The sequence below is a fragment of the Phoenix dactylifera genome, chromosome 2, assembly GCF_051530095.1.
Source record: "Phoenix dactylifera cultivar Ajwa chromosome 2, Ajwa_hap1_PhDact_Kaust_v1.1, whole genome shotgun sequence".
NCBI classification, from domain to species: Eukaryota; Viridiplantae; Streptophyta; class Magnoliopsida; order Arecales; family Arecaceae; genus Phoenix; species Phoenix dactylifera.
The window spans coordinates 40891351-40910456 of NC_143191.1; the positions used below are offsets into that span (position 1 = coordinate 40891351).

The 19106-nt window shown below is 40.8% G+C and overlaps 1 protein-coding gene across 3 annotated transcripts; it reads left to right on the forward strand.

Moving 5' to 3' along the window:
* The first annotated feature begins 183 nt into the window (after positions 1 to 183).
* LOC103712850 (serine/threonine-protein kinase D6PKL2-like) lies at positions 184 to 8908 on the forward strand. 3 transcript variants are annotated; one of them, XM_008799530.6, is made up of 3 exons: positions 184 to 556; positions 1224 to 2342; positions 7844 to 8908. In XM_008799530.6, the coding sequence occupies exons 2-3, from the start codon at positions 1354 to 1356 to the stop codon at positions 8706 to 8708; spliced, it is 1854 nt and encodes a 617-aa protein (XP_008797752.4). In that variant the 5' UTR covers positions 184 to 556; positions 1224 to 1353; the 3' UTR covers positions 8709 to 8908. The 3 variants fall into 3 exon arrangements, with proteins under 3 accessions (XP_008797752.4, XP_008797754.4, XP_088572570.2); XM_008799532.6 differs by having other exon boundaries at positions 192 to 556; positions 1185 to 2342; XM_088716444.2 differs by having other exon boundaries at positions 417 to 556; positions 1421 to 2342.
* Positions 8909 to 19106: the final 10198 nt, after the last annotated feature.

The following is a 19106-nucleotide window of genomic DNA, read 5'->3' on the forward strand; positions in this document are numbered from 1 at the left end:
CATATTTTTACGTGATAATTCTTTCTTTGAAACCAAAGCTTTAAGCAGGAGTTTTTCAGGTTTGGTGTCAACTGCATTTCTAAAATGAACATCTTTTGAGAAATATGAGAGATGAGGAGGGATGGGTTTGTCATTTTGAGAAATGACAAATGAACATCTAATGGTGAAATAGGGAAAACTGACGGTAACGAGGGAGGCCATGGGAAGCTGTGCCAAGTTGTCGTGTAAATTTGAAAGGCATTGGGACAAGCGAGAGAGGTTGGTGTTGGAGGGAGGGGAGGGGCTCTCTCTCCAAAGGTTAAAGCAAAATGAATATAATTTACCGAGGAATCGCTGAAAAGGTTTAACCTTGGCTCTAATCCCTCACTCTCCCGTTGAATGCGTCCTAATGCACCACCCGCATTCCGCGTACGACCACTCCTCTATTATTACCTTTTCTCAAGCTGCCTCTCCGTCTCTCTGTCTCTCTTGGATACGAAGAGAGGGTATTGCAATGGCTGAACAGTCTCTCATCTACTAAGGAGGAATCCTAAAGTTGCGATCTTTGGGGAACAAGGTATTGTTCGGTCTCCCCCTTCCTCACTTCTCCTAGGGTTTTTGGCATCTACCGTTCCCTTTCAGTGGGTTATATGTGTGTGTGTGTGTGTGTATATATATCTGAGGGGATTGCATCTGCGTTAGAAAGGATTTCGGGGGCTAAGTAGGGTTCGCATTCCTTCTGGACTCTTGTGACCCGTCTGATCTTCCCCTTCTCTATTCTTTTTTCCTTTATTATTATTATTATTTTCAGCAGCCCTTTACTAATTGGATTTTGGACTTTATTGCTTTTCGTTGCATTAAGAGTGCGATCCCCAGCCCTTGTTTTTGGCTGTCTGTTATCTTCTTTTTTCTTTTTTCTATGCTACAATTTTTTTATTTTGGGTTTCGGGGAACAGAAATTTGATGAAGGAATAGATGACCGCTAACCCGCTGCATTTTGTTTATAACTGATGAGAATCATGCCTCTCTTGGTGGGAGTTGGTCCAAATTTCTGTCTTCTGGAGAACAATTTTACCTTTATACGGATTGGTTTTTCAGTGGATTCTCTCTGGTAATATGATCAATATGCTAAATTTGCACTGGAGCTTGATGTTTTTCTCTTTTTAAATGGTCTTGCTTGATTACTGAGCTTTTCTTTATTGAAGCTTTATACTAGAGGAAGATTGCTTTCATTGCTGTATCAGGATGTGTGTGGTGGGGGAAGAGGCATTCTATGCTGTCGTTGAGGTGCCTCGATGTTGCATTCATTCTTAGCAATACAACAGGTTTTGGGTTGTATTGGTCTTATATATTCGATAATCGGTGGTCTGATAAATGGCTTCAAAGACTACTTCTATGGCCTGCTCTGAACAGCAACACAAAACACCTGTTTGTCATGCAGTGGAACCTGCTTCCCGCAAGCCTTGCCCTTTGCAAATTTCTAAGACAAACAAGTCAGAGCCTACCACCCAAAGATTGCAAAAATCTGTGCCGACGAACACATCAAAAAATACAGCTACAGCAGTTCTAACAGACCGAAAATTGAATCACCACCATAAGGGGTCTGCTGACTCAACAACTGAAAAGGTTCCTGCAAAGGTTACCAAGTCTTCTGAGCCTAACAATTTGGGTCTGAAGCAACCTACCCAACAAGGTGATCCTGTGGAGCTGCTTCAGTTAAATAGAACTACAGGCTTGGAAGGCAGAGGAGGACAAGAAAAGAACAATTGCAAGCAGGGTGGTGCGAAGGATAGCTTGGCTTCTGCTAAAGTTAGTGATGGCACCAGCTGTCTGACAAAGACTAGTGGAAGTGCTAAGATAAGTGACCGTGCTGATTTTATTGAGAGTAGCAAGAGTAGCATGTGCAGGGCAAGTACAAGCAGTGATGTGAGTGACGAAAGCACTTGTAGTAGCTTAAGCAGCAGTGTAAACAAACCTCACAAAGCAAATGATTCAAGATGGGAAGCGATTCAGGCCATCCGGGCTAGAGATGGTGTTCCTGGTTTGAGCCATTTCAGGCTACTTAAGAGATTAGGCTGTGGTGATATTGGCAATGTGTATTTGTCGGAATTGAGTGGGACTAAATGCTATTTTGCAATGAAGGTTATGGACAAGGAATCTTTAGCAAGCCGTAAAAAGCTGCTTAGAGCCCAGACCGAAAGAGAGATATTGCAATGCTTGGATCATCCATTTCTACCAACATTATATACGCACTTTGAGACTGATAAATTCTCATGTTTGGTCATGGAGTTTTGCCCAGGAGGAGATCTGCATATGCTTCGGCAGAGGCAACCTGGGAAATATTTTCCAGAACAAGCTGTCAAGTAGGAACCCATATCTTATGATCTCTATTTAGTTATAAAATATGTGTATTTTCTTTGTTGATAGAATTTAGTTGCATGGGTTGATGAGCCTTCTTGTTTGCTTGTTTTAAACATGTGTATACGTAAACCATATTGCCTTGTAGTTTTGTTCTAATGTTTGTCTACGGTAAATGAATCATATAATAGAACTACTGTTTTCCTTGTCTTACGGACAGAAGGTAGTATATCTTTTTTAAAATTACTATGGGGCGACTGACCTGTAAAAAGATTTTAAAACCTGTTCGACATGTCACTACCAGGTGCTAGGCTACACAAATGGATTACTATTGTAAGTCCCTATTATGTGACTTTCTCTTTCCATTAGTTTATAAAGATATCCTCCCTACGTTTTATCCTCTCATGATATTCTCTATCCAGTCTCTTTTTTTAATCCATAAGCCAGGCTCTACATATGCTATCCTATATAAGTTTTGCAATTGAATTGATCTAAATGCATCTGAGCTGCTTCATCTTTTTGAACATTAATAAATAGAACATTAATTGGAATTTGAAACCAAAATATCAACCTAGGGATGCAGTGGAAGTTCAACAAAGTCCTCAAATTGTTTGGAGCAAGTGCTGCAGCCCTATTCTCTAAATTTAGTCTATGATCCATTAGGCAAGACAGCAACTAGTGTTTTTTCAAAATGTTAGAATTACTTGACATGTGGAAACAGATACAGTAATAGCTCAGCAAAAATAGGGTTATGTCCATTAATACTGGCCAATATGACCATGTCATCTGAAACTTGTGAACATAGAATCAAATGATTGATATCAATAAACAACAAATGTGAACCTACAGGCAACGTTTTACTTGTTAACAAATTGATGTCCTTAGGATCAATGAATAACTTGTTGACTTAGGCTTTAATTATGTTGTTCTTTTATTCTCATTGGAGTTGCGAGTGGGCTAGCTTAAGGTTGACTTAGCTCACCTTCATCTACATCATGTTGAATCTATGTTCAACTTGTCTGTACTGTTGTAGACCTTGCCTTTACTCCTCTTATTCAATCTAATGGGACTCGAGAATCTTTTCAACTTACTGTTTACAGGAATAAAGGCACTGCAAAGATAAAACTAACTTTTTGGTGAGGAATGAGGGACAGAATCCCTGTGACAGAAAGGGAGAGTAGTTAGCTATTAGATTTTCTTCATTGGTATTATTCATTTAGGAGTGGTAACTTTGAGGGATAGTTGGTTTTCAGTCAAGTGGATCCACCTAGGTCCAATCCAATAAGATTGTAGCTATTTGAACCTGATTCAAATCGGCCCTGTAAGTGCAATTTTTGACCCCCCCCCCCCCCCCCCCCCCAGTGCATTCCATTTGTATTTCTAATCCTACCAAAGGTAGTAGACTTCAGTTTCAGATATATAGATTGCTTTGGTTATTAAATTTAAAAGGCAGTTTGTGTTATCTAATATTATATTTAGGAGCAGAATATATTACCAATGCTTAAATTTTGTAATTTATCCAGCCTTACTATTTGACCAAATGCCATCAATATTAATTTGCATGGCGGGGGTTCAATACATAAATAGCAAGAGTAAATGTTTCTCACCATGCTCTCTGCTTTTTTTTGTTATTACTGGAAATAGGTTTAGTCTCTTTCTGTTTAGCATCTCTTTATAAGTTGATGAAACCCGCATTGGTTTGAACTTTAAAGCCTAATATATAACACGTACATGTATATTGGCTGTCCTCTTATATGCTAGTCTTGAGTATAAATGTAGATTGTGTATTCCACAATCTGTTTAAGGGTTTTACTCATGCACGTGATAGTATGGTTGACTACTTTTTGGGTGTGATTACTAAATGTACATCTTTGTGTTTGATGGATCACTGTATAAGTTTATGTATACATAATTATACTTATTTGTACATTCATATATGTACACATAAGTATGTATGTATTTTCACCTGTGCAGAGGTTGCTTCCTTTGTTGCTTGCTATATATGCTTATTGTCTTTGGATTTCAGCTGGTTAGTTAATGTTGCACTATTTAAATTTTAATTCACGAGGGTGTATTTACAAATTATTGGGGCTATTTATATATTACTTGAGTAAGTTCTGGTATTCTTTTCCATTGAGAGGGGATTTTTTTAAGCATGTGTTTGAGTTCTGTACTCTAGATACAGTGTCTCATTGTAAGGATTTTTAAATTCTTTTTAATAAAATAATAATCTATAAAACTTTGAAACTAGAATCCTCAGCAATTTTACTTTGGTAATTTATGATGTGTCACAATAGTTTGTTTATGCTTAGCCTTTAAAATTGAAAGTAAGATTGTAATCGGACACTTAAGTGTTTGGTGTTGTACATTTATAGTTGTAAAATTAGTTGTTTTAGTAAATGGTGAGCACTTTTGCAACTTGAGTTGGGGAAGAAAATTTTGAGGTGCTCTTCCTTTTGGAAGGCAGGTTTGAGCTGGAAAGGCTGGGGAGCACATTTGAAAATGATTGTTTTAATCGTCCCATGTTCTGAAATGGACTATATTTCCCTGTCACTTTCGTTTAGCATTAAGCATCCGGACCTGACACTTAGACGTGGGTACTAGTCTGATGGTTGGATGTGGGTCTTTAAGAAGATAAATCTTAGGCATTGAGGTGATTTTTGGTTTCAAACTAAGTGAGGAGGAGGGATCCCCTTGCATTGTCAAAGAAGCAGGCCTATTCTGCAGAATGGGCGTGTTTTGGTGTTTGGTTGAGTAATAAGTGCAGTAAATAGGTGAAGGAACTAAGCTGCATTTAATGTGCATTGGACTTCTTGATAATTTGGTTTTTATCGCAAAGATCAAATTGCCGCCCTCTCACTTTTCTGAGTGTTTATAGCGGAAAAATTGTAATTGAAGGGAATAAGGACAAGCCTATCCCACGGTACAAGTCCCGGGGACGCGGGCGGGGGGGGGGGGGGGGGTTGGAACCTGCACAAACAAAGGCCTTTTTTTTAACATAGATATATATCAGATAACTATTATGGTGGCTTTTTTATTTCAGAAGGCATTTTCCATCTACATGGCAACCATCTGATGGATGACATTGTTCATCAATTATTTAGGCATTTTATCGAAATAAGTTCTACCCTTCTTGTTAAATAATAGTTGATTGTTTCTAATGCTGAAATCATTATGTTTTAATGCAAAAGTACTACAAGATACTTGAAAGGGCTTAAAATTTTGAAAGTGGTAGGCATGGCTTTTGGAGGAGGATTGATGATGGAGTCTCTTGTTACAGAAATGTTACTCAAGGGTTTGAGACATCTGAGACAAGTCTTTCCAGAGTGTAAGCAATACAAAAGGTGGCTGATACCGGGTGCTTGACTGTGAGTGTGGGTGACTTTTAGCCTGGTATAATGAAAACGTGGATGACATTGTTCATCAATTATTTAGGCATTTTATCGAAATAAGTTCCACCCTTCTTGTTAAATAATAGTTGATTGTTTCTAATGCTGAAATCATTATGTTTTAATGCAAAAGTACTACAAGATACTTGAAAGGGCTTAAAATTTTGAAAGTGGTAGGCATGGCTTTTGGAGGAGGATTGATGATGGAGTCTCTTGTTACAAAAATGTTACTCAAGGGTTTGAGACATCTGAGACAAGTCTTTCCAGAGTGTAAGCAATACAAAAGGTGGCTGATACCGCGTGCTTGACTGTGAGTGTTGGTGACTTTTTTAGCCTGGTATAATGAAAACGTGGATTCAGGATCCGATTTGACTCTTTTGATATATGATAAAAAAAAAGGCTTGTGCTGCCATGAGAAAAAAAAGGGGGGGGGGGGGGGGGGGGGGGCGCTTTTGTTGCTGGCCGTTGAGTTTTTTTTTTGTCAAAATTGGCATTAAAGCTTGCATATCAATTGGTATGATGATCCTTCCTATGCAATTTGCAGATGACATATTTGGTGCTACTAAGCTTGTGCATGTTCTTGGAGTTTCACTAGGCTTTTTAGTTATCTGGGAATGGTGCGCAAAAGATGAGGATGGAAAAATTGTTACTTCTAAATTAGTAAAGAAGTACCAATAAACAAAGTAGGAGAGAAGAAGAAGAAAAAGGAATTTAGATGGGAATTCTAAACAGAAGGTTTGTCTTTGCATAGTAATAACTGTTGAATCTTGGTGTCTGGATTTTAAAAGAACCGCTTCTAGAAAAGCAGCATATGGCCAAAAATTTAGGTGAAGATTTGGGGAGTGGAAAATATTTGAAAAAAAATAGTAGCTTTTTTTATTCATTCTGATCTTATGTGCTTAAGTTAGGTAGGAAAAATCAATGCCGAGAATTGCTTCTGGTGAAGATAAATGGAGGTAGAATTCACAAAATTATTGACATCCGAACCAGGCCAAACTGGCCCTAAGCCACTCAGCTCGGTCCCGAGCAGTTTAATGCATCTTACCCATTGTCTCTTTTCCTTTTCCTTCTCCTTTCTTTCCTTTAAGTGCAAACTGCCAGCACACTCTTGAATTATCTGCATCCTGGTGGGTTGCTTCAGGTCTTCTTAGTCATGGATATGATCACTGCTTGTAGTGATCTGTTTCCTACTGTAATAAATGCTGGAATTAGCACGCTTTATTTCTTGGTTGGGTACAATGAATTTTGTTTTGCTATTTACATCAATAAAGAGCAGGATACTTAGAATCCTTTCACATACCTGTGACACATAGTAGAGGCATTAGAAGATAAAGGAATGAACAAATTTTGGAGGAATTATGCATATGACATTTCTATAAATGTTCATGTTGAGGATGATTTTGCTATATGTCTTGGTTGAAAGGCAATGTAGAATGTCAAGGAAAAGTATTATTCAGCATGGCTGAGATATAATATCTTTGCTAATGGACTGTGTCAAGTCTTTGTTTTCTGTGCATTGGCTAGCCTAGACAGAATGAGGAAAGGAAAAGGAGAGCTAAGGGGAAAAAAAACCAAACAGAGAAGGCATCCTTTTGAAGAACATGGAATTGGGAAATCTTTATGACCTTGTGGGGACCTTATGACTGTTAGTCTTCATACTTGAGATACAGGTTTAAAACTGCGATGAAACCGAGTCAAAAATAAACAGCCTCCTGCAATGCAGCTCCATTCTTTATGGTTACCCCCCAAATCAACATTTGGTTGCTTATGAGACATTGTTCTCCACTTTCTGATCTAAATATAAGAATACCAAGTAACTAGAAAGATTTTGTTCTATCCGTACGTTATACTGGGATGTTTGGGCATGCTCATTCACATGAAAACTGCAAAAACATCTTCTGCAAGACAGGATTAAGAATTAGACAGTCCATGTATTAATTATTTTACAACATGCAATTCTCACTTTACTTTTTGAGTAATTCTGAAACCATCAGTCTGCTTTATTTCCATTCTTCTTCATGAGGTCACGTGGCATTGAGTAATTAAAAAAAGAATATCAATAATTTCTCTGTTTGGAGATTCAGGGAACATTCAATGATGCTTTTTGACAAATGCAGGTTCTATGTAGCTGAGGTCCTCCTTGCTTTGGAATACCTACACATGCTTGGCATCATCTATCGTGACCTCAAGCCAGAAAACGTCCTTGTCCGAGAGGATGGCCACATCATGCTCTCTGACTTTGACCTTTCACTCCGTTGTGCCGTTAGCCCCACACTCATCAAGTCCTCCAACCTTGACTCTGAAGTTTTCCGTAGGCACGACCCTGTCTACTGTGTCCAACCTGCTTGCATCAAGCCATCCTGCATCCAGCCTTCCTGTGTGGCTCCCACCACATGCTTCTCCCCTCGCCTCTTCTCCTCAAAGTCCAAGGGGCGGAAGCTGAAGCTTGAGACTGGCAACCAGGTCAGCCCATTGCCTGAGCTCATTGCAGAGCCCACAGATGCTCGGTCCATGTCATTTGTTGGTACACATGAATACTTGGCCCCTGAGATCATCAAGGGCGAGGGTCATGGTAGTGCTGTGGATTGGTGGACCTTTGGGATATTCTTATATGAGCTTTTGTTTGGGAAAACCCCTTTCAAGGGATCAGGCAACCGAGCTACTCTGTTTAATGTAGTCGGCCAGCCCCTGCAATTCCCCGAGTCACCAGTTGTGAGCTTCTCTGCAAGGGATCTCATCAGAGGATTGCTTGTGAAGGAGCCGCAGCACCGGCTTGCCTACAAGCGCGGTGCCGGAGAGATAAAGCAGCACCCATTCTTTGAGGGCATGAACTGGGCCTTGATACGGTGTGCAAGCCCTCCAGAGATCCCAAAGCCTGTCGAGATTGAGAGGCCTTCAGGTCCTGCAGCATCAACAAGCCAGAAGGTCAAATCTGCCATTGAGAAAGGTTCCGACAACTATCTGGAATTTGATTTCTTTTAATGAATTCTTCTGAACTGGTTCCAATTTATTGTTTTGAGGGTAGATGTAGAGTTTCTAAATGTTTTCAGAATGTCAGCGGTTTCTCCCATACAGATTTTGATTGGTGTCTGTAATGCTGCTGCTGCTGTCAGGTTGGACTATTTTGATTACAAATCTGTATTCAACAAATGCCAAAGATGCTCTCATCTTTATGATCATCATTGAAAGGCCTGCCATCTTTTATTTGGTCCCGATTGGTTTGTGAAAAGGATGTTTGTGCAATGGAAGAATGCCCCATGACCATGTTAAAATTGTTCCCTTCATGTTATAGTGAAGAACAACTTCCATGCATCGACCAGAGTGGCAGCTGAGGCTAGCAATGGGCATTGTTTATCTTCCTGCTTTATGTTAGGGCTATAAGGCTATTCAGGTGGCTTCCTGTGCTAATACAGAAGATTAGAATCCAATTCTTCTCTTTGCGCAGGACTTGAAACAAATCTTATATGTTGTTCTTTGAGGATGGGATGTTATTTTGCCCTTCTGTAGAGCTACGGTGCAGCCAAACGGTATATCTAATTGGATTGAGGTTCTACTTGGTCACTGATTTTTTATGGAAACACCAAAGCAAGAGAAGGCTTTGAGTCCCAATTAACCAATGAATGAGCTGGTGGTCTACCACCGTCTGGCCTAAAAAAAGAAAGAGAGAGAGAGAGAGAGAGAGAGCAGTGACAGTTGCTCTCATAGAACTAGGGATGGAAACTGGCTGGGTGCTCATTTTGTGTTACTTTTAGAGTACATTTGATTTGTTGGAAAACACCCTAGAGATTAGAGAATTTATACAAATCGATTTTTCTAGCCATTTAGATGACAAGAAAGCTGAGTTGCGAAAATAGATAGATTTGGTTAATATTTTCTAATTCTTGGAATTGTTTTGTTTTCCTTTTTTTCTTGTTTTTTTTGAATAATCAAATACATTTAGATATTATTGGTATGACAAGGAAGCATTTAAAAATGACTTAGACTAAATTGATCCAACCAACCCGACTTATCCTGACTTGGCATGACACAAGCAAAACAACCTGATTTTGAATCAGAGTTCAAATAATTAAAGTTGGGTTGGGTTGGGTTGAGTTGAGTTGGGTTAGGTTGAGAAGCTCATGTTAAAGGTTGGGTTGCAATCTGACAGAGGTCTTAACATCTCGGTTTAGAACTAGGCTAACCCGATCCGACCCGACCCAACCCATCCGATTTCGATTTCTACTTGTTGCCCTCTATACCTGTTGGACATTTGTTTTGCCTGGAGATGCTAATTATATGGTGTTCAAGTAATTTTACATAAATAAACTTTCATCTAATTAGGATGCCTAGCAAGCCATAATTCTATGGAAATGCAGGTCAGAGTTGAGAATCTAGTTAATAGGACCTAACCTAAGTTAGAATTGATGCTTATATAATATTTTCACATTTAAATCTTATTATGTAATGTCATTATATTATATTATATAATATCATCATATAATATTCATGTTATAATTTCCTATAAAAATATTTACAACATAATAGGGATTTGGAGGGTAAAATTGTCTAGTATCACAAAAACAAGCATCTTTTTCATCTGCTTATCCATATCCAAATAGCTTTCTTACCAATATAAAATATCCCAACATGCAGAAAGAATAATTGCCATCATTACTTGGTATAACAAAATATTTTTCCAAACAAAAGTTATGATATACCTATTTATACTAATATAAATTAATATTTTGGTATAACTTTTTCTTATCCCAAACAACTCATGGTCTATTTAACTAGGTTAGATATAAGTGAGGCTGGGGGAGTCAAGAAGTCAAACATATCAAATTAAGTCATGGAAGCTAACACATGGATGGGGATGGGCTTGGAAGAAAAGTATGAATTTCAGATAAGGCTCGTATATTATTGTACTAATTTGATTTGACCTGAACCGAACCATTTTGATTCTTGATCAATTAGTATCCCTAGATAAATGACCAACGACCTTGGCAAATTTCTCCATTTTTTCCATCTAATAAGAAGGAGAAACCAGGAACTTAGTGAAGATTTAGGCATTGAGTCATCTGATCCTACAAATTTGAATTGACCCCCAAGTCAATTAATAGAATAAAGTAAAAGTTGAAAAACAACTCGCTCCTTGCCTCCTACTCATTCACTATTCCTTTATGGATTAAAGTGAAAAGTTCCAAACATCCGAAAAACCGGCGATAGTATCGTATCGTTTCACTTCGGTGAGGTCGGGAAGCGAAACTGCTGCTGACGTCCCGTTGCGTAACTTGATCATTCAATAAAATTACGCAACGGAAAAGGAAAATACTGTAAGAATTGTCGTTACTTTTATATCCACGAGTGCTTGCTAACTGAATACATATAATTTCATATAGCTGCTTTGGGATTATTTAATTAAAGTAAAAAGTTTTAACTTTTGTCATCTAAGGCCATGATGGTACCCGTGCTTAGAATATAATCTTGCTTTAAGTAATTTAAGTATTAGGAATCTCCACTCATGCCTCTACATTTAAACAATTAGGAAAAAAAAGGAGAAAACCAGCGCGATTTGATGCATGTTTAGTTGGGCCAAAACTTTTTCCTTTTTTTTTTCTCTTTATATACCTCCAAGGTCAAGTCGTTGGGTTGGGTAGCGTCATAGGGACAGAGATTGTGTCTTTCACCTGAAAGGAAGAATTATTTTTCTTTATGTGAATCCACCATTGGAGATGGTTGAATGAAGTAGTTCGGAGTGCCTAAAGATCTATGTAAAGCGTGATCTAATGATCGACATCACGAAAGAAGATCGATCATTCTTTTACAACCCGAACCCTGGCATGGTGCCCTATGACCTGCCACATAGTAACTTGATATTCAATCTCTAAATTGGTAATCAGGTTATGTTGCAGGGAATTAAAGTTATACCACCATCCAATGAAACCCACACTATGATTGATATTAGAAAACAAAAGAGTTCCTTTTGAGTAAACACCTCTCTTCTTTTTTCCAAGGGTCGTCCTATTTTTCTGCAGCTTTTAGGATCAGACATGGGTAGTTCATACGATTAGTAAGTCTCCTACTCATTAATTCCAAACTTTAATCCATAGATTACTCTCCAAGTTTAGTGAAAGTGCCGATGAGGTGTCATCTCATCTCCTAACCTTGGTCACTTCATTTTTAAATAAGGAAAAACAAAGAAAGAACATTCTGTTTCAGAAATAATCAACCTTTTGATCGTACTGTACTTAACAACATTATGGTATCAATTTAGTAGGATGACTAGGTTATTCCGACTTCCATTAACTCAAGTGATCATGCCCACTAGTTGGCATATATATATCCTTGCTTTGCTAGATATAAGAAAATGGATGTCGACCATGAAAAAAAGCCTTTGAGATATTGGTATTGTAATCTTTTTCAAATGAGTGGAGGGGGCCACCTTTTGCTTTGGAATATTCGGCCTATGATTAGGGCTGGAAGTGGGCCGGGCTGGGCCGGGCCAAACCCCTACCCAAGCCCGGCCCGAAATTTTTTTCCGGGCTTCGGGCCGGGCCCGGGCCCGAAAAATCTTAAAGGAACCAGGCCCGAGCCCGGCCCGAGCCTGGCCCGAGCCCGTTTGGGCCAGCCCGGCCCGTTTCTCATCACACCACCTCTGTATGCATTCCCTGTGAGCAAACTGGAACAGGGGAACACCAAATCAGCAATATTAGCAAATAAAGATCATTTTTTGATGAATAGATCTCAAATGAATTCATAGCAAACCAAAACTAGAGATTATTACCTTCAAAGTCCCAGAACAAGCACAGGGAGATTCCATGCTTGTGGAGCTCTCTTCCTCCTCTTCATGACAGATTCTACACAGACGTATGGATGAAAAAGAAGAAAGAATAATAGAAGGAGGAGAGCAAGAGGAAGCCATCCTCCCATCATCTATAAGCAATCTAATTTCTTCTCTTTCTCTGAGTTCCATCTCCCTCTTTCTCTCTCTCTCTCTTTCTCTGAACTCAAAAAACATTAGAATATTTAAAAATCCTCTTTCTCCAGGCATTCCTATCAACAATTGCCTCTAATGTTTTTTCAAGCTTTTCTATATCATCACTACTGCCGTACTTCAAGGATTTTTAGATCAAAACCATTCATTAGGCCTTTCAACTTGCAATAATCCTTGAAGTACGGTCGACGACGAGCTTGGACGGTCGAGTACGGTCGACGACGAGCTTGGACGGTCGACGACGCGTCCACGACGGCTGCCTCAGAACTAGGGTTTCACCGCTTCGCCGAGTTTGGATGGAGAAACCCTAGCTCCATGCCTCCGCCGCTCGTCCGCTCTAATCCTCTGCAAATCCCAACCAAAATGAAGAACGGAAGAAGATACTAAGTAATCGTACCTCAAAACCTAGCTTGGCCGATGATAGGGTGGTCGGAACTCCTCTTCACCCCTCCGCCGACGGACGGACGGTCGACGACGACGACGACCGGTCGACGACGACGACGATCGGAGAAACCCGAGCTCCACGCGGACCACGCCTCGTCACCTCCACCGCTCGTCCGCTCCGGCCTCCGCGGCTCCGCGCCTCCGCCTCTGCAAATGGGGTGAATCGGGTGATAGGCTGATAGCCGATAGGGGCAACGGGGGTCGGGACTCGCTCACTCGGGGGCCTGCGAGTATTTCATAGCCGAGTCGGGGCTGGCACTTCATTCGGGCCTGCGAGTCGGGCTGGCAGCGCGCTCGGGCTTGGACGGGCCCGGGCCGGGCCAATGAAATACCCGAGCCCGGCCCGAAATAGATATGGGCTTACTCATTCAGCCCGAGCCCGGCCCGAAATGCTTACTCATTCAGCCCGAGCCTGGCCCGCGGACGGCCCGACCCGATGGGCTTCGGGCCGGCCCGAGCCCACTTCCAGCCCTACCTATGATGAGTGGTGGTGTGGCCTTTCAAACCAAGCATGTCTTTAGAGATGCAAACGGGGTCGCGAACTGGATAACTTTTTATATGTGGTCAGTCACTCTGGAAGTACCCTGTAGGTTGGGGAAGGAGAGTTGCCTAGAGCGCTCTAGAACTTGTTGTTTTCTAACCTTATTTGATTGATCCGTATTAAAACTGTATGAATCATCCATTTCGGTAATATAAAAAAAAAAAAAAACTACTTTCCTCTAAAGGGAGTTTAGAAAAGTTCATTCCATCTCTCATCTAACCAAGCATGTACTTCCATATGTCTATCAACTAATCTAAAGAATATATATTTCTATGAGATTATATCTTCAGGCCTAATTAGTTTGCTGTGAAAATTCCTCAAAAAAAAAAAGGATAATAGTTTGGTAATTTGGGGAGATTTCATTGTGCTTGTCAGTAGATTTTTCACGTCAGCTCATAGTTGTTTAAATGGAGACAGCTAAACTACTCCCCTCTAGAAGAGTTCAGAAAAAATCCATTTCATATCTCTCATCCAAACCAAGCATGTACTTCTATATAATCCCTGAATTTTTCCACACCTCAAATAAAAGGACTTAATGAGTGATTAAAAGAAGGGAAATAAAATATGCACTAAAAGCATGAATAAGATAAAATCAAAGGGATCGAATCAATCTTTATTTAATCTAATTTCATACAATTGTTGATACATCTAATATATATAGTTGAGAAAGAAAAGATAAAATAAGGTGGGCGCCAAAGAGAGAATAAGATTAAAAGAGGGAGAATATTAGACCATCATTCAATTTGATTTCAAGCATCTTTGATATACAAAAACTGAGATGCATTGCAGGTTAGATCGAACCTCTACTCTAGAGAAGAATCTTATTTCTAAAATAGAAGGCTTGAGTAACCCATTTGTTATAGATACTGTCACGCCCCGGATCCGGATCCGTGACACGGCCGTGCTATTGCCGACTATCGCCCACAATAGCACGAAGCCTCATACCTGGGTAACAGGGTAGTCAAACCAACCGAATCTTTTCATATGAAAGCATTCTTAGTACATCATGCTGGTCAGTACCCAAATACAGAGCTTCTATGTAGTTTATGTACACAAAAGTATTCTTGCTTTACCCCAAAAGAAAGAAGCCCTGATACCAAACTAACGTGTCTCTGGCAGCTATCAGTGGTAAGGATCTGAAAGAAAAAGTAAACGAACGGATATGAGCTACACGACTCAGTAAGTAATCATACATAATCTTACCGGATCGAACATAACGGTAACCATATTTATGCAGGATTTGAGAAGCTGACATGCATATTTATCTAATCATCATCATGGCATAATATGTATGCAATTTAAAGGAGATAGCCGTTATAGCAAAATACAACATTGCATAAGGATATATTCAAAAAAACCCGTTGTAAAACAATGTATGCTTTGGCGAAGCACGTTCATAAATGTCACGGCCCGCCTGCGCAGGGCACGTGACTATCGGGCCCACATGAGGGGGAAACACGGGGCTCCCCTGCCAGATGCTGGCCGGTTCCGGGGCTTCACGCAAGCGTCCTTCACCCCTCACCGATTATGCTTCTCCCCAAAAACACATCTGCAGGATTTGGAAGCACCCGCCTCATATACCCAGGCTCTGAAATGAGCCTCATGATCATGCTTCAAATATCATTTTCATAAAGTATGCATATGAAACCGTGCCCCCGGCATGCCGGGGTCGTGCTCTTAAATGCTACTGCGAAGTCATTCTTGGCCACTGGCGAGACCGGCTCAGTTATTAGGCGGCCACTGGCGGGGCTGGCTCAGTCATTCTCGGCCACTGGCAAGGCCGGCTCAGTTACATTGGGTCAGTAGCTCTTAAGAGTAAATAATGCTTCGTATAAGTAGTACCTCATAGATGCTACGGCGAATTCATTATTGGTCACTGGCGGGGCCTGCTCAGTTATTAGTCGGCCACTGGCGGGGCTGGCTCAGTCATTATCGGCCACTGGCAAGGCCGGCTCAGTTGCATTCGGCCCGTAGCAATAGGAGTTCTTAGGTACTCCTTTACAAGCAATATGCCGCTAGAGCAAATCATTATCATTCTTTACACTCATGCTGATAAAAATCATAATATGGAATTCAATTCATTTTGCATGTATCACAAGAGCTATGAAAACATAATATGTGCACAACTATGAATTATGTGATTGACATGTACCACCCATGTTCATATTTCATAACTCATATCTTAGCATGTAGTGTAATCCCAGTATTTTGTAGGCATAACGGAATATAAAGCCTATATCATCATATCTTGTGTAACTAGAGCATGTCAGATACACATATCGTTCTTAGCCTACAGTACATGCATAACATGTTAAATTTCATGTATGATCCATAAAGATAAGGGCAGGCTACTTACATACATGATTCACAACAAGATTAAAACCAGTTACTTACTTTCTTCACAAATCATGTATACAATTCAAATTGTATGAAAAACACTGGTTCATCTTATAAAACGTAATACACGATCTACGATAAGATTAAGGTAGATTACTTACCTCAATTCGCTTTCCAAATTGCTCAAGTCCAGGTGACAAATCCTTAATCACCTAAAACAACATCATAGGGTTTACATTATTCCCCATTTATTTATTATAAAATCTCTTAGTTCATCATACTATGAACTTACTTGCTTGGATCCCATCCAAGGATCTAGCCAAGTCCAATTTACCCAATTTAGAGCCTTTGGGGCTCAGTTTGAAACCAGATTGGGCCCACATGGGTTGATTGGGTTTTTAATTGAAGGATTGGGCCTCGTTTATAATTGGGTCCAACCTTTTCTAGCCAATTGGGTCCTCTGTCAATTTACTGGGCCTAATTTAGTATTAATTGGGCCTGCTGGGATTAACTCCGCTCAACTGGGTTCGGACCCAAATCAATTTGGGCCTAATTTGGTTCGGATTTGACCCAATTTGCAGTTTGGGCTCGTCCAGACTTAGCCCAATTAAATTGGGCTCGGATTTAGACTTGCCCAGTCTAATTGGGCTTAGGTTAGTCAAATTTGGCTAAACCCCCTCTTTTTATATTTTTTTTTCTTTCTTTCTTTCTTTTTCTTTTTCTTTCCCTTTTTCTTCCCTTTTTCTTCTCTTCTCCTTCTTCTTTTCTTCTCCTTCCCGAAGCTTCCTCTCTTTCTCTCTCTCTTTCTCTTTCTTTCTTCTTTGTTTTCGCCGAGACCCTAGCCTCCGGCCGAGCCCTCGGCTTTCTCCGGCTCCGGTCTTTCTTCCCCTTTTCCCTCTCTTTCTCCCTCTATCTTTCTTTCTTCTTTGTTTTCCGCCGAAAACCCTAGCCTCCGACCCCTTTGTCCCTTTCGTAACCCTCCACCTTCTCCCTTTTTTTTTCTTTTTTGCAGGCGGCCGGGGAGGCGAGGCTCCTCCCGATCCACAGACCGAGGCGGAGTTTCCCCCCCGGAGGGCCGGCGGAAGGAAGGCCTGCCCTTCCTCTTCTCCGAAGCGATGCCGGAGAAGGGGAGAAGCGCCGGGAGGTGGGGTTACGGCTGGATCTCCTCCGGTGAGTTCATTCTAATTTTTCCTCTTCCTTTCTTTCTTTCATTCTTCGTCTTTTCTTCAACCTCCCTTCACCAACCCCCCATATTCTCTCTCTCACTCCCAAACCCTCTCTCTTCCTCTCTTCATTCTTCCCCTGTGAAGGAAGAAGGGGGGTTTGGGAGGGCCGAGCCACAGTCGGCGGTGCCACGACCGAGCTCGCGGCGTCCACAGCCGCGCCTGCGGCTGAGCCCACGGCCGCGCCTGCGGCGGCCTTCTCTTCTCCCACGGGGAAGAGATGCCGGGAGAAGCCGGCGGCACTGCGGGATGCCCGCGGCCGCTCCCTTGGTCTGCCAGCAGTCCCCTTCCTCCCTTCTTTCTTTGTTTCTTTGTTGTCTTGCACAAAACAGGGGGAGAGAAGGCAGGGGCTTACCTGGCTTTTTGCTGGTTACCGTTGGGCAGTTCTTCCCCCTGGTAGTCCCTCCTTCCTCTTGGAGCTTCAGGGCTCCTTCGCCTTCGGCTCCAGGGCTTCGGCTCTCTCTCTCGTTCAGTGTTCTTGGGGGTCTGTGACTTAGGGTTGCCGGCAGAGGCTTAAACAATTGTTTAGAGGATGAGACCCCCCTCTGAGAGGTCCCATCCGCTCCATTCCTCCCCTCTCCGGGACTGGCCGCCGCCCCCCTGTCTCCGGTGCGCAGGCATCGGCTGCCAGCAGGGGTGAGGGTCACCCTTCCCTGTCGGTCTTATCCCTTCGTTTTTTTTTTTTTTTTAAAACATTATAACAGCACTGCCCACAGTGAAATTTGGGCCCAAACCCTTAACTGGGCCCATTTCTTATTGGGCCTAGTAGGTTGTGGGCCCGGACATTACATCCTACCCCCCTTAAAATAAATTTCGTCCTCGAAATTAGTCATACCTTAAGGTTCAAGCTTTAAAAGTATTCAACCATCGAGTCACCCTCTAGTTCTCGGTTAGTCTCCCTCTTAAAATGCTTGCTGATAAGATTTTGGCAAAATCATGGCATCTCAAAACTTGATCCCTTCTATTTATGATATAGGAGTTCTTTTGATCTCTCCCAAAAGAAGACTAATCTTCCAACCTTAGATTTTAAATGCTATGATTCTTGGCCCAAGAAATTAATTGCTCTCGATTAAGTCCACACAACGGTCGTAATCGGGTTAATAGAAATAGGTGAGAGCATTAACATCAAACACTTTTCATAATCTATAATCCTCTTTCTTCTCTTGATTTTGCCTACAATTTAATGATCAACTTTTACCCTAGCAAAACTTCAAACCCCTTTCAAATAGGTAGATCGAAAATGTCATAGCTAGGAGTAAGGAACATTCCAGGTTTGAGCCCATCCAAGGCACCATCAATCCGTTAATACTAAATTTAAGATGCTCAAAATCTCCCAGGAGTTGCCAACAATAGAAAAACTCACTGGTGAAATTATATAGCTATCTCCAGATTATTCAGAGAATCAACAACACTTTTCTCCATTAGAATTCTAATTCAAATTTTTTCAATAATTCTATTCATCAATACAGTTTCATTATTAGATCTTATCAAAAGAATAAGGTCTAACATTTTCAGATTTGATTCTTTTGGTAGGTGATCTAAATCAAACTTTTCTCTTATACACAAAAATCTACATCTCAATTCTGAATAAGAACTTCGAGTTTCTTTGTCAAAGTATCAACTGCTCTCGATTACCCGATCTATCACAAGATTAGATCATAAACAACTTCAATCCACCCTTGATAGATATTCATCAAAGTCAATTGACAACCTCAATTTCTTTCAATCGAATAAAGGATGGATATTAATTAAAAAATTCAAGCTTCAAATTTAGGAGGGAGAAGGTTCATACCAACGTATTCTAGATCCAAGATCAAAATCGATGATCTATTAATTCATGTCAAAAGATGCTAAGAAGTTTC

Excerpts from the sequence above, each read along its gene's own strand:
- LOC103712850 (XM_008799530.6), top strand. The coding sequence starts at position 1,354 with ATGGCTTCAAAGACTACTTCTATGGCCTGCTCTGAACAGCAACACAAA. Across the intron at positions 2,343-7,843 it reads TTTCCAGAACAAGCTGTCAA|GTTCTATGTAGCTGAGGTCC; the intron begins GTAGGAACCCAT and ends TGACAAATGCAG.